Source organism: Lepus europaeus, chromosome 7, assembly GCF_033115175.1.
Source record: "Lepus europaeus isolate LE1 chromosome 7, mLepTim1.pri, whole genome shotgun sequence".
Classification (NCBI taxonomy): domain Eukaryota; kingdom Metazoa; phylum Chordata; class Mammalia; order Lagomorpha; family Leporidae; genus Lepus; species Lepus europaeus.
Window position 1 is genome coordinate 63,392,302 of NC_084833.1, and position 13,713 is coordinate 63,406,014.

The window sequence follows — 13,713 nt, forward strand, 5'->3', positions numbered from 1 at the left end:
CTCTTCCAATCCAGCTCTCTGCTATGGCCTGGGGAAATCAGTAGAAGATGGCCCAAGTCCTTGGGCCCCTGCACCCGCATGGGAGACCTGGAAGAAGCTCCTGACTCCTGGCTTTGGATTGGCACAGCTCTGGCCATTACGGCTAATTGGGGAGTGAACCATTGGATGGAAGACCTCTCTCTCTCTGCCTCTGCCTCTCCTCTCTCTGTGTAACTCTGACTTTCAAATAAATAAATAAATCTTTAACAAAAAAAAAGCATGCCACAGCTGGGATTGGGGCCAGCCAGTTCTGGGAACCGGAGTGGGATCTAGGTCTCCTTCCGTGTGGGGAGCAAGACCCAGCTACTGAAGCCGTCACTTCTGCCTTCCAGGGAGGCTGGATAGGAGTGGGTGGAGGTGGACCTGGAGCCTGGGCGCCCCAGCAGGGAACGCTGGCCTCCCGGGCGGCATCTGAGCTGCCAGGCCAGGTGCCGCCCTCCACAGTGACTTGCCTTTTGGCACCCTGTGTTTCAGGCATATTCTCGCATACACGTGTGCTCTCCCCGGCCTCTGTGCTCACACTCGCTCTCTCCTCTGTGAGATGATCCTGTCCTTTTTTCTCCATGGTGTTCATCCTGTAAGACCCAGCTTGACTTCTGGCAGTGAGGAATCACATCTGAGAGAAAATCTGTATTCCTAGGGTTGTGTCTCATTCTCTGTTTCTCATTATTCCTTCAAAGGCCCTGCATCCTTCTGCTGAATTTAAAAGGATTCAGATTTTTTGGAGTGATTCATATTTGACAGAAATAAAAATAATAACCGCCCTTCACATTTGTAAACAGCTAGGTCATGTCTCCCAAGACCACTTACTTGCCCTGAGCTGTTGTGTAGCTTCCAGTCTTGGGGAAGAGAATTGCTGAGAAGACGATGTGGGAGGATGAAAGGAGGCAACATAAATTGCCGTCAGTGTGTAGCTGTCATGTGTTCTCATTTCCAGGTCCTGGGAAGAGGGGACGGTCTGTCTTCTGTAACTCGGGCTGTTTCCTTCCTCTTTATAGGAAACAAGATGCTTTTTCTTTTGGAAACTTCATGCTGTTTGTCACTGCTGCCACAGAGGAGGTGTCTGCTATTTCTGACACCTCATTGTTTTGTGCAGTACCCATATGTAGATCAGCTCTCACAGCCACAAGTCCAGGAGGTGACTAGAAGCATTCCTAGAAAAATCAGCAGGTCAAAATCACTTTAATATTCCTAGTTTCCCAGGAACAAGTGATTTGTTTTGCTTACCTATTGACTATCAGGCTAGACATGGATGATAAGACTGGTTTAAGGAAAATTGTTGTATTTTTTAAAGTTTTATTTTAATTATTTGAAAGAGTTACAGAGAGAGGCAGAGACAGAGAGAGAGAGGTCTTCCATCCACAGGTTCACTCCCCAAATGGCTGCAGTGGCCAAAGCTGGGCCAATCCAAAGCCAGGAGCCAGGAGCTTCTTCTGGGTCTCCCACTTGGGTGCAGGGACTCAGGCACTTGGGCCATCCTCTGCTGCTTTCCCAGGTGCATAGGCAGGGAGCGGGATCAGAGTGGAGCAGCTGGTATTCAAACTGGCGCCATATGGGATGCCAGCACTGCAGGCTGGGGTATTAACCAGCTGCACACAGTACTGGCCCTGGAAAATTGTTTTATACTAACACCCTCAGGTCTACCTCTTGTAACTCACTGAAACGAAAAGCCGGGGTGGGCATTTGGTGCAACCATTAAGATACCATTTGGAGGGCCTCTGTCCTGTCTCAGAGTGCCCGAGTTACAGGGTGCTGTCCCCCGGGAGGCAGCAGGTGGTGATTCGGGTAATGTGTCCCTGCCATCCATGTGGGAGACCTGCATTGAGTTCCTGGCTCCCAGTTTGGCTGCCTGCTCTTTCCTGGCAGTTTCCCAGTATCTTGCACAAGTAATTTGCCTTTAATGGACTACAGTTTTCTGTCTGTAAAATAAGGGTAGTAATGCATTTCTGTATATATGCAGTTTAGTAATGTATCCCATAGTTTATTTGAAGGATCATAGTACCATGCTACAGGAACCAAGAATGACTGTCCTGAGCCATCCCATCATAAATCCAGGCCAGTCTCAGGAGTGCCAAGGTTTGATGGTTGACAGTAGTCCGTCTTCCCTGCCACCTCTCTCCTAGCCTCCCTTCCTTTCCTGGCTGGCTGTCCTCCAAATGTAGTCAGGGTGGGCTTTCCAAAACACAGCCCTGTTCATGTCTACCCTTTGCACAGATGTCCTAAATAATTCCTCATGGCATTCATGAAGGTCTGAATTCAGTCACTAGGAATGGAGAGAATAGAATGGGTATCAGCTCAATTGTGCAGGTAAAATTACAGGATCTGGTATTCTATACAGTTAAGCTTTTGCTGGCTGTGCTGTGTCCTGGCTCAGAACTGAAATATAATATCACAATGGGCTCCCAGTGATGTGGATCGGTCCAGGCAGATCTAGGCCGACATGGAAAAGCATGTGAGATGCCAAGAGGGATACTGGAATCAGTTTTCTTTATTTGCTCCCCTCAAACAATACATCTGAAGGACTCTGGGCATTTCCCTTGGTTAAGAAAAGCCTCCTGTCTTCAGAGAAGCTCCTCCCTCCTCTGGTGGAAAATTTTAGCTGCTCCCCATTGCATTGTGACTTTAGAATTCTTCACAGCTCTGGCTACAGTGCTGCCTGTCCTGAGAGAAGTCCTGGCTGCTGCATTTGGCCATGGGGGCGATGTGCTGTGAGGTAGAGGGGCAAGCTCCTGTACCTTGGTGGTGGTTCTTAGAAGCTGGCTTCTTGGCCGGCGCCATGGCTCAACAGGCTAATCCTCTGCCTTGCGGCACCGGCACACCGGGTTCTAGTCCCTGTCGGGGCGCCGGATTCTGTCCCGGTTGCCCCTCTTCCAGGCCAGCTCTCTGCTATGGCCCGGGAAGGCAGTGGAGGATGGCCCAAGTCCTTGGGCCCTGCACCCGCATGGGAGACCAGGAGAAGCACCTGGCTCCTGGCTTCGGATCAACGTGATGCACCGGCCACAGCGGCCACTGGAGGGTGAACCAACGGCAAAAAGGAAGACCTTTCTCTCTCTCTCACTATCCACTCTGCCTGTCCAAAAAAAAAAAAAAAGAAGCTGGCTTCTCACTGCAGGCAGGTCTAGTGCTCTGAGGTAGCCACCATTGTTAAGAACTTTAGTGGGGCTGGCATTTTGGCATAGGCAGGTAAAGCTACTGCCTGTGAGGCCAGCATCCCATATGAGTGCCAGGTTGAGTCCCAGCTGCTCACTTCCAATCCAGCTCTCTGCTTGTGGCCTGGGAAAAGCAGCAGAAGATGACCCAAGTGATTGGGACCCTGCACCCACGTGGGAGACCTGAAAGAAGCTCCAGGCTCCTGGCTTTGGCCTGGCCCAGCCCTGGTTGTTGCAGCCATCTGGGGCGTGAACCAGCAGTTGGAATATTTCCCTCCCTGTAATTCTGCCTTTCAAATGAATAAATAAATCTTAAAAAAAATTTTTTTTTAGTAACTGAGAGGCTGCAGTGGGAAGTCCTGTACTGGGGGGAGGAGGTCTGGGTGTTAGTCCCCAAGTCTGTCCTCTATGGCTGTGTGACTCTGGGGACATGTTTTGTCTTTGGGTCTTCATATTCTTCCCCTGCAAAGATGAAGAACCAGAACACAATCACCTCTAAATTCCTTCTTGTTTTAAAATTCTAAAATAGTGTTTCATTGACTGTTTTCACTCTGCCAGGTCCTGTGCTAGATATGAGGAATATAAAGAAGATGCTAATAAAAGTTAATATCTGTTGAGTATTTCAATCTGTGCCACAGATCATATTAAGCACTTTCCCTACAGGGTTTTGTTCAGTTCTCAGAGCATCCCTGTGAGAACAGGTCTGTCATCTGTGTTACTGACCTTGGGAAAGGACCATTTGTTTAGCCACCATCTGCTTCCCCAAACTGGGCTCCTGCTCTCTTGGGTTGACCTGGAGAGCAGCAGGTAGAGGGACCTGTTCCAGGTGCTCTGTCAGGATCGACTCTGCTATGGCAGTCACTAGACTGTGGGCTGTGAGGTAGTGGTGACTTAATACATGCAAGAAGAGAGAAGTGTTTTTTCCTTAGTAAGACAATTTCTGCCAATGGCAAGACTTCATCATGTAAGTCTTCAGTGATTAGGACAGCGTGGTATTGTCTCAGGGATAGACAGCCCAGTAGAAGACAAAGGGCGCAGAAGCAGATCCACACACCTGTGGACACTGGTTGTATAACAAAGGATGCTGTAGTGCACTGGTGCTTGTCATTTTGGCTGGATGACCACGTGAAAAAAAAATGACTCAACTTCTATTTCCAGCTGTACATAAAAATCATAAAGTACATAAAAATTCTAAAGTAAATGTTAAAATAATACAACTGCTAGAAGATAAAATATAAGAATATCTTCCTAATTTAAGCTGGGCACAGATTACATAAATAACACAAAAGTCACTATAACCATAAAGAAGTGAATAAACTGGGCTACACTAAAAATAAGAGCTCATCAAAATACATCTTTAGGCTGGCGCCACAGCTCACTTGGCTAATCCTCCGCCTGCAGCGCCGGCACCCCGGGTTCTAGTTCCAGTTGGGGCGCCGGTTCTGTCGTGGTTGCTTCTTTTCCAGTCCAGCTCTCTGCTGTGGCCAGGGAGTGCAGTGGAGGATGGCCCAGGTCCTTGGGCCCTGCACCCGCATGGGAGACCAGGAGGAGGCACCTGGCTTCTGGCTTTGGATCTGCGCAGTGCCGCATGCTGGCCTTGGCAGCCATTTGGGGGGTGAACCAACGGAAAAGGAAGACCTTCTCTCTGTCTCTCTCTCTCTCTCTCTTACTGTCTAACTCTGCCTGTCAAAAAAAATAAAAATAATAATACATCTTTCAAAAGTGAAAAGGAGAGCTATAAGAGAGGAAGACATTTGTAGCCATATGCAAAGGGTCCTATCTAGCATAAAAACCAATCAGTTGGAGAAAGGCAGACAACAGAATTTTTAAAGTGGGCAAAATACTTGAATAGGCAGTTTATAAGACTTAATATCGGGACAGTGCTATGGCGTAGCAGGATGTAGTGCCAGCATCCCATATGGGCGCTGGTTTGAGTCCCAGCTGCTTCACTTCCAATCCAGCTCTCTGCTGTGTCCTGGGGAAGCAGTAGAAGATGGCCAAGTCCTTGGGCCCCTGTACCACCTGGGAGACCCGGGAGAAGTGCCTGATTCCTGACTCTTTGATCCCAGCTTATTGGCACAGCTTTGTCCATTGAGGCCAATTGGGGAGTGAACCAGGGATGGAAGACCTCTCTCTCTCTCTCTCTCTCTCTCTCTCTCTCTCCCTCTCTCTGCCTCTCCTCTCTGTGCATCACTCTTTCAAAAAAATAAATAAATCTTAATTAAAAAAAGGGGAGGAATAATATCCAAATGTCCAGTAAGCATGGCATGGTACTCAGGCTCAGTAGACATAAAGTGGGGTGGGGTAGGTGTTGTGGAACAGTAGGTTAAACTACTGCTTGAGATACCCGCATCCTATACTAGAGTGCCAATTTGAGCCTTGGCTACCCGGCTTCTAATCCAGCTCTCTGCTAACATGCACTCTAGAAGGCAGCAGAAGATGGCTCAGGGGCTGGCGCCATTAGAGCACTAGGTTAATCTGCCTGCAGTGCCGGCATCCCATATGGGTGCCAGGTTCTAGTCCTGGTTGCTGCTCTTCCAGTCCAGCTCTCTGCTGTGGCCTGGGAAGGCAGTGGAGGATGACCCAAGTGCTTAGGCCCTTGCACCTGCATGGGAGACCAGGGGGACCTGGCTCCTGGCTTCGGATCAGTGTAGTTCTGGCCATTGTGGCCATTTGGGGAGTGAACCAACGCAGAAGGAAGACCTCTCTCTCTCTCTCTGTAACTCTACCTGTCAAAAAAAAAAAAAAAAAAGATGATGGCTCAAGTACTTGAGTTCCTGCCACTCATATGGGATTCCTCAGTGGAGTTTCTGGCTCTTTGCTTTGGCCTGGTGCAGCCCTGGCTGTTGCGGCCATTTGGGGGATGAATCAACAAATAGAACATCTCTATTTTCTTTGTCTTTCCTTCTCTGTTGTTCTGCCTTTCAAATAAATAAAAAAATCTAAAACAATAGACATAAAGGAAATGGAAGTCAAAACCGCAGTGCGTTACCACTACATATCCACCAGAAAACCTGCCTGTACAAAGTTTGTAAATGTTGACAAGAATATGACAGTTAGGACCCTCAGACACTGCTGATGGGAATCCAGATTGGAAATTACTTTGTGAAAATAGTTGAGAGTATCTATTAAAGATGAACATATACATACTGTATAACTTACTAGTTTAGTTCCCAAATAAATCCCCAACAGAAGTGCGTATGTACGTTCACTGAAATATACATGTAAGGACATTAGCAGTAGTACTATTTGTAACCGCATGGCAGCAACCCAAGTTCCCAGCACCAGTAGAAATGACAGATAAATTGTAGCATATTCATACAATGGACTACTAAGAGTGTTGGAAAGGGAAGGACTGCTGTTTCATGCAGTGCAAGGTGACTTAGGAGCATAATTGAGTAAAAGAAACCAGATAAAAAGAGAACATACTGTGTCATTCTGGGACAGGATAGGGACAGGACTTATAAAATCCAGCCCCTCCCCACCTGGTCATGTATCCATCTCCTCCCACAAGCTACCCCAGCTCCAAACCAGTCAGGGAGCAAGGCATGGCCAGACCCTAACCACAAAAGGCCCCCTCTGTCCCATTAAGGACTTTCCCAATTCCCATGGGCATATGCTCAAAATAGCCTAATAAAACCTATGTCTGACCTTCCTGGGGAGGCGGTAGTGAGCAGTACCACCATTTTGAGCGTCCAGTGTACAAAAGGAGTGACAGCACCTGTGCAGATCACCCAACCAAGCACAAAGCAAAGTGCTGTGTACCAAGGAGATGAGCCAGAGCCAGAGAATGTGGCCAGGCCTCCCCAGCTAGAAAAAAATCCCAGGCCAGCTCCATTCTGGGAGCTGTCAGTGGAGCTTCTTCCTACCATGCAGTCTCCCTTGTGCTGGAGCATAGGCCCCCAAATAAACCTTGTCTGCATTAAGGCGTGACCACTTGTCAATTCCTGTTACAAGGGAGTCGAAAAACATCAAGTCAGTGCTGATTCCATTTTCATGATTTTCAGAAACAGGCAAAATAACTGTTGTTTCACTGGTTACCAGTTTGAGTCAAGAAGGCATTTTCAGGTACTGGTAATGGTCTGTTTCTTGTCCAAGATAATGTTTTTGTTTTTAAATATTTATTTACTTGTTTAAAAGGCAGAGTTACACAGAGAGAGGGAGAGATACCTTCCTTTCCCTGATTCACTCCCTAAATGGCTACAACAGCCAGAGCTGTGCCAGTCTTAAGCCAGGAGCCAGGAGCTTCTTTCAAGTCTCCCAGATCGATACAGAGGCCCAAGTACCTGAGCCTCTTCTGCTTTTCCAGGCTCATTAGCAGGGAGCTGGATTGAAAGTGGAGCACCTGGGACTTGAACTGGCACCCACATGGGATGCTGGCATTGCAGGCAGTGGTTTTACCCACTATGCCACAACACCAGCCCTCAAAGATATTGATTACACAAGTATTTTCACTTTGTGAAAATTCATAGAGCTGTGTACTTATTTATGCATTCTGGCCTGAATATTACAATAAAAATTTTAATAAAATGTTTAAAAACAGTCAATTTTAAGATTCTAATTTTGGGCCGGCGCCGTGGCTTAACAGGCTAATCCTCTGCCTAGCGGCGTTGGCACACCGGGTTCTAGTCCCGGTCGGAGGCGTCGGATCCCAGTTGCCCCTCTTCCAGGCCAGCTCTCTGCTATGGCCTGGGAAGGCAGTAGAGGATGGCCCAAGTGCTTGGGCCCTGCACCTGCATGGGAGACCAGGAGAAGCACCTTGCTCCTGCCTTCGGATCAGCGCGGTGTGCCGGCTGCGGTGGCCATTGGAGGGTGAACCAACGGCAAAGGAAGACCTTTCTCTCTGTCTTTCTCTCTCACTATCCACTCTGCCTGTCAAAAAAAAAAAAGATTCTAATTTTGACTAACTAGAAGATTTACATTTTTAAAGTGCAAAAAATATAGAAAGAAATAAACTAAAAGTCTCTTTTCTATCCCTATGCCTCAGCCACCTAGTTCCCTCACGGGCAGCCAAATGAGTACTTTAGTACATCCTTCCAGAGGTGTTTTTTGGATATGCAAGAGAATAAATATGTATGTAACCAAACATACAACACCACTAGTCCCTCCTATCCATTCTTTGGATATATGTGGCAATATTTTGAATAGCTGTTTGCTTTTATCATTTAAGACCTTATTATTGATAAAATGCATATATATATATATATCAATACCTAAAGAAATTTCTTAATTCTTCTCCTCTTTTTCCTCCTCCTCCTTCTTTGTGAATATTTATTTACTTGAGAGTCAGAGTTAGAGAGAGATGCTGTTCCATCCACAGATTTACTCTGCAAATGACTGCAAGGGCCAGGGGTGGGCCAGGCTGAAGCCAGGAGCCTGAAACTCCATCCTGGTCTCCCACATGGGTGGCAGGGGCCCAACCACTTGGGCCATCCTCTACTGCCTTTCCCAGGCTATTAGCAGGGAGCTGAATCAGAAGTGGAGCAGCCGGAACACAAACCGGCACCCATATGAGATGCCAGCGTCACAGGCAGCGGCTTCACCTGCTACGCCACAGCGCTAGCCCCTCTTTATCTCTTCTTATGGCTGTATAAGTTGTTTGTCTAACAAGTCCCCTTCTTGACAGGCATTTAGGTAAGATTATTTTCAGTTGAAAAGGTTTCTTTATCCTGATCTATGTCCTGTTAAATGTTTTTCCAAGGCGTCATTGTAGCTTTTTACTGAAGCCTACACAAGTTATATGTAGCAAAGCAATACTTAATATGAAAGAGAAAGAGGGGTGGGTGTTATGACTCAGCAGTTCAAGCTGCTGCTTGGTTGCCTGCATCCCATATCAGAGTGCTGGTTTTATTTATTTATTTTTTAAAGATTTATTTTATTTATTTGAGAGGCAGAGTTACAGACAGAGGGAGAGACAGAGAGAAAGGTCTTCCATCCACTGGTTCACTCCCCAAATGGCTGCCAACGGCTGGGGATGGGCCAGACCAAAGCAGGAACCAGGAGCTTCTTCCGGTCTCCCACATGGGTGTGGGAGCCCAAGCACTTAGGCCATTAGCAGGGAGCTGGATCAGAACTGGAGCAGCCTAGACATGGACTACTGCCCACATGGGTTGCTGGCATCGCAGGCTGGCGGCTTTACCCACCTACTACACCACAATGCTGGTCCCCAGAGTACTAGTTTTAGTCCTGGTTACTCTGTGCTTCTCACCCAGCTTCCTGCTAAAGTGCTTGAGGAAGCAGCTGATGATGCCCAAGTATTTGGGTCCTTGCCACCCTTTTGGGAGATGTGGATGGCATTCCTGGCTCCTGGCTTCAGTCTGCCCCAGCCCTGGTGATAGTATGCATTAGGAGAGTGGACAAGTGGATGGACCATCTCTCTCGTTCTTGTTCCCACTTTCTGCTTTCCAATAAATAAATAAATGTTTAGAAAAGAGAAAAGTAGAAATAAAATTATTTCACATTTGAAGGGAAGACTGTATAGGTGAAGTGCAGAATTGCAGAGCTGGGGAGGCTGGAAGATAACCAGTGCTGAGACTCTGCGCTTGATTTCTTTGAGCTGATGAAAGCTGCGGATTCTCTCCTTAGACAAATGTACATGTAAAATTTTGCATATAAGGTTTGGGACTCTTAGGCTGCTTGAATTTATCTTTTAATCTAACATAGCACTGTTTACAAATTGAGAAACAGAAGGCCCTGGGTGGGAACCTCACGATAAGGTGACTACATGTCTGTGTTAAAGCTGTGGCAGACGCATGCTGTCTTCTAGCACAGTACAGACTGGCAAAGGAAGCGGCCCATTCCTCCCCTGGAGAACTTCAGTTTGCGGGTGGGGTAACCTGAGGAAATTGTGAACGAGTTTATTTGGAAGATTGCTTTTTTAGAATATGAAGATGATATAATTAGAATTTTGTGTCAAGTATTTTGATATATTTTCTTTCTCTTGTTGTTTTCTGTTCAGCCCAAGAAGAAGAGGGGAAAAGTAGAAGTGAGACCCATCAATTTGGGGACAGATTATGAATATGGGGTTTTAAACGTTCACCTCACTGCCTACGACATGACCCTGGCAGAGAGTTACGCCCGATACATTCACAACCTCTGCAACCAGCTCTCCATTAAGGTCGAAGAAAGGTATGGAGAAAGCTTTTGTGCGGGATGTTCTTGTTGTGGACCACAGGCTCTGCTTTTTTGTTAAGTCAGAGTTTGGAGCTATAACTTGCTTGCCACAAGTCGTTCTGTTTACATGTATAGTTCTTGTCACAGAACAGTTCTAGTAATCCAGAAAGTACCCTAGTGCCCTGGTAGAGTCAGTCTCCTCCCTTTCAACTCAGGTCCCTAGTAATCACTGATCAATTTTCTGTCCCTGTTTTGGCTTCTCTGAACTGTCAGGGAAATGGAATCACACAGTGTGTAGAGGTCCATGACCAGCCTCTTTCCCTTACCACAGTGCGTTTGAGCTTCAGCCATGCTTTTGCTCATTAGTTTCTTTTATTGTAGCAAAATACCCATAATTTAAAGCTTCGCATCTTAACCATTTCTAAAAATAATTTAAATATTTGGAAGACAGAAATAGAGGAAAAGAGACAGAAACTCCCATTCGCTGGTCTACTCTCCAAGTACCCACAACAGCCAGGGCTGGACCAGGCTAAAGCCAAGGGGTCAGAACCCAGTCTAGCCCTCCCACATGGGAGTCAGGGATCCAGCAACCCAAACCATTATTTGCTACCTGCTAGGTTGTACATTAACAGGAAGCTGGAGCTGGGAGTGGAGACAGGATTTGAACCCAGGTTCTCTAAAATGGGAGATATAGGATGTACGCATTACAACTGGTATCCTAACTGCCAGACCAAAAGCCTGCCCCCCTAACCATTTTAAAAGGTACAGTTCAGGGGCTGGCACTGTGGCATAGAAGGCTAACTTTCTGCCTGCAGTGCCAACATCCCATATGGGCACCAGTTTGCTTCCTGGCTGCTCCTCTTCCTATCCAGCTCCCTGCTGATGGCCTGGGAAAGGCAGTAGAAGATGGTCCAAGTGCTTGGGCTCTTGCACCTGCATGTTAGACCCAGAAGAAGCTCCTGGCTCTTGGCTTTGGATTAGCCCAGCTCCAGCCTTTGCGGCCATTTAGGGGAGTGAACCAGTGGATGGAAGACCTCTCTCTCTGTTTCTTGCTCTTTCTGTTTGTAACTCTACCTCTTAAATAAGTAAAAAAACAAACAACGACAAAGGTGCAGTTCAAGGGCTGGTATTGTGTTAGGGCTGGTAAAGCTGCTGCCTACAATGCTGGCATCCCTTATGGGCACTGGTTAATGTCCTGGCTGCTCAACTTTCCATCCAGTTCCCTGGTAATGGCTTGGGAAAAGCAGTGTAAGGTAACCCAGGTGTTTGGGCCCCTGAAACCCACATGGGAGTCCCAGATGAAGCTCCTGGCTCCTGACTTTGGCTGGCCCAGTGCTTGCTTTTGTTGCCATCTGAAGAGTGAACCAGCGTATAGAAGATCTCTCTCTCTTTGTCTCTCTCTCTTTCTCTCTCTAACTCTTAGCTTTCAAAATAAATAAATAAATCCTTAAAAGGTACAGTTTGAGGTCAGCACTGTGGCATAGCAGGTAAAGCCACTGGCTGCAAAGCTGGCATCCCATTTGGATGCTGATTCAAGTCCCAGCTGCTCCACTTCCATTCCAGCTCTCTACTAATGCACCTGAGAAAGCATCAAAAGATGGCCCAAGCACTTGGAACACTGCACCCATGTGGAAGACCCAAAGGAAGCTCCTGGCTCCTGGTTCCTGGCTTCAAGATGGCCCAGTTCTGGCCAGTGCTGCCATTTGGGGAGTGAACCAATAGATGAAAGATCTCTCTGTGTCTCTGTCTTTGTGTCAGTAACTCTACCTTTCAAATAAAGGTATAGTTCATTATGGTTTTGATTTGTATTTTCCTGGTGGTTAGTGATGCTGAACTTTTTTTATATATTTGTTGGCCATTTATATTTTTTTAAGAAATGTCTGTTCAGGTCCTTTGCCCATTTCTTAACTGAATTGGTTGCTTTTTGTTGTTGAGTGTTTTTAGTTTCTTATATATTCTGAGTATTAATGCTTTGTTGGAAAAGTAGCTTGTAAATATTTTCTGCCATTTTGTGGGATGTCTCTTGTTTCCTTTTTTTGCTATGCAAAAGTTTGTATCTTAGTTTGATAAAATCCCATTCATCCAGTTTTGCTTTCATGGCCTGTCCTTTTGAGATCTTATCTAAAAAATCCTTTTCTATACCAATGTCTTGAAGTGTTTCTCCTGTTCTTTTTCTATCAGTTGCATAGTTTCAGGTCTTAAATTTAGTTCTTTGATCCATCTTGAGTAATTTTTATATGTGGTAAGAGGTAGGGATCTGCTTTCATTTTACCTATAGATAGATAGATAATCTCCAATTTTTCCAACACCATTAATTGAATATACTAACTATAATAAAAAAGACAAAGATAATAAATATAAATGTAAATAAATATAAAAAGAAAGTAGTACATGCTGGTGAGTATGTAGAGAAAAGTGAACCATTTTTGGTGGGAATATAAAGCAGTGCAGCCAGTCAGGAAATCAGTACTGAGACTGCTCTAGAAGCTAGAAGTAGAACTACCCTGTGATCCCGCAGTCCCGTTACTGGGTACATATCCAAAAGATATGAAGTCCCTATACGAAAGAGATTCCTGTTCTGCCCTGTGTATTGCAGCACTGTTCATAGTAGCCACAATATGGAATTAACCAAGGTGTCTATCAGATGAATGAATAAAGAAAATGTGGTATATGTACACAAGGGAATGTTACACAGCCATAGAAAAGAATGAAATCCTGTCGTTTGCAGCAAAATGTATGGAACTGTAGGTCATCTCATTACGTGAAATAAGCCAGACACAGGAAGACAAGTCCATGTTCTCCTCGTATGTGGAAGCAAAACCAAAACTCAATCTGAACACAAAAGAGTAATTACCAGAGATTAGGAGGGGAAAAGGGATGGAAGGAGTGTAGGTAATGAGTGTCAAATCAGTTACATCGAAGGACTAAGTTCTTAGTGTTTCACAGCATAGTGGGGTGACAGTAGTTCACAATAACCTGTTACATAATTCATGAGCAAATAGAAGAAAGGAGATCCAAGGCTCCAATCGTAAAGTAATGTCGAAGAAGGAGAAATGTTGATTTCTCTGCTTTGATCAGTACACCCTGGAAACGTATTGAATTGTCACAGTTTAGCCCATAAATATGTACAATTATTGTTTTTGTTGTTGTTATATTGTTATTAAGAGAAAGGTCTTCTATCTGCTGGTTCACTCCCCAAATGATCGCGACAGCTAGAGCTTAGCTGATCCAAAGCCAGGAGCCAGGAGCTATACACGGGCACAGGGGCCCAAGCACTTGGGCCATCTTCTACTGCTTTCCCAGGCCATAAGCAGAGAGCTGGATTGGAAGAGGAGCAGCTGGGACACAAGCTGGTGCCAGCACCACAGGCGAAGGTTTAGCCTACTATGCCACAATGCCAGCCCTAATTATT

The 13,713-nt window shown here is 45.9% G+C and overlaps 1 protein-coding gene across 1 annotated transcript in view; it reads left to right on the plus strand.

The window, feature by feature from the left end:
• MRPL48 (mitochondrial ribosomal protein L48) overlaps window positions 1-13,713 on the plus strand; it is a 71,488-nt gene that overhangs the window by 39,632 nt on the left and 18,143 nt on the right. Inside the window, exon 5 of the mRNA XM_062197565.1 lies at window positions 10,147-10,316. Coding sequence (XP_062053549.1) covers window positions 10,147-10,316 — 170 coding nt within the window. The remainder of the gene's footprint in view (window positions 1-10,146; window positions 10,317-13,713) is intronic.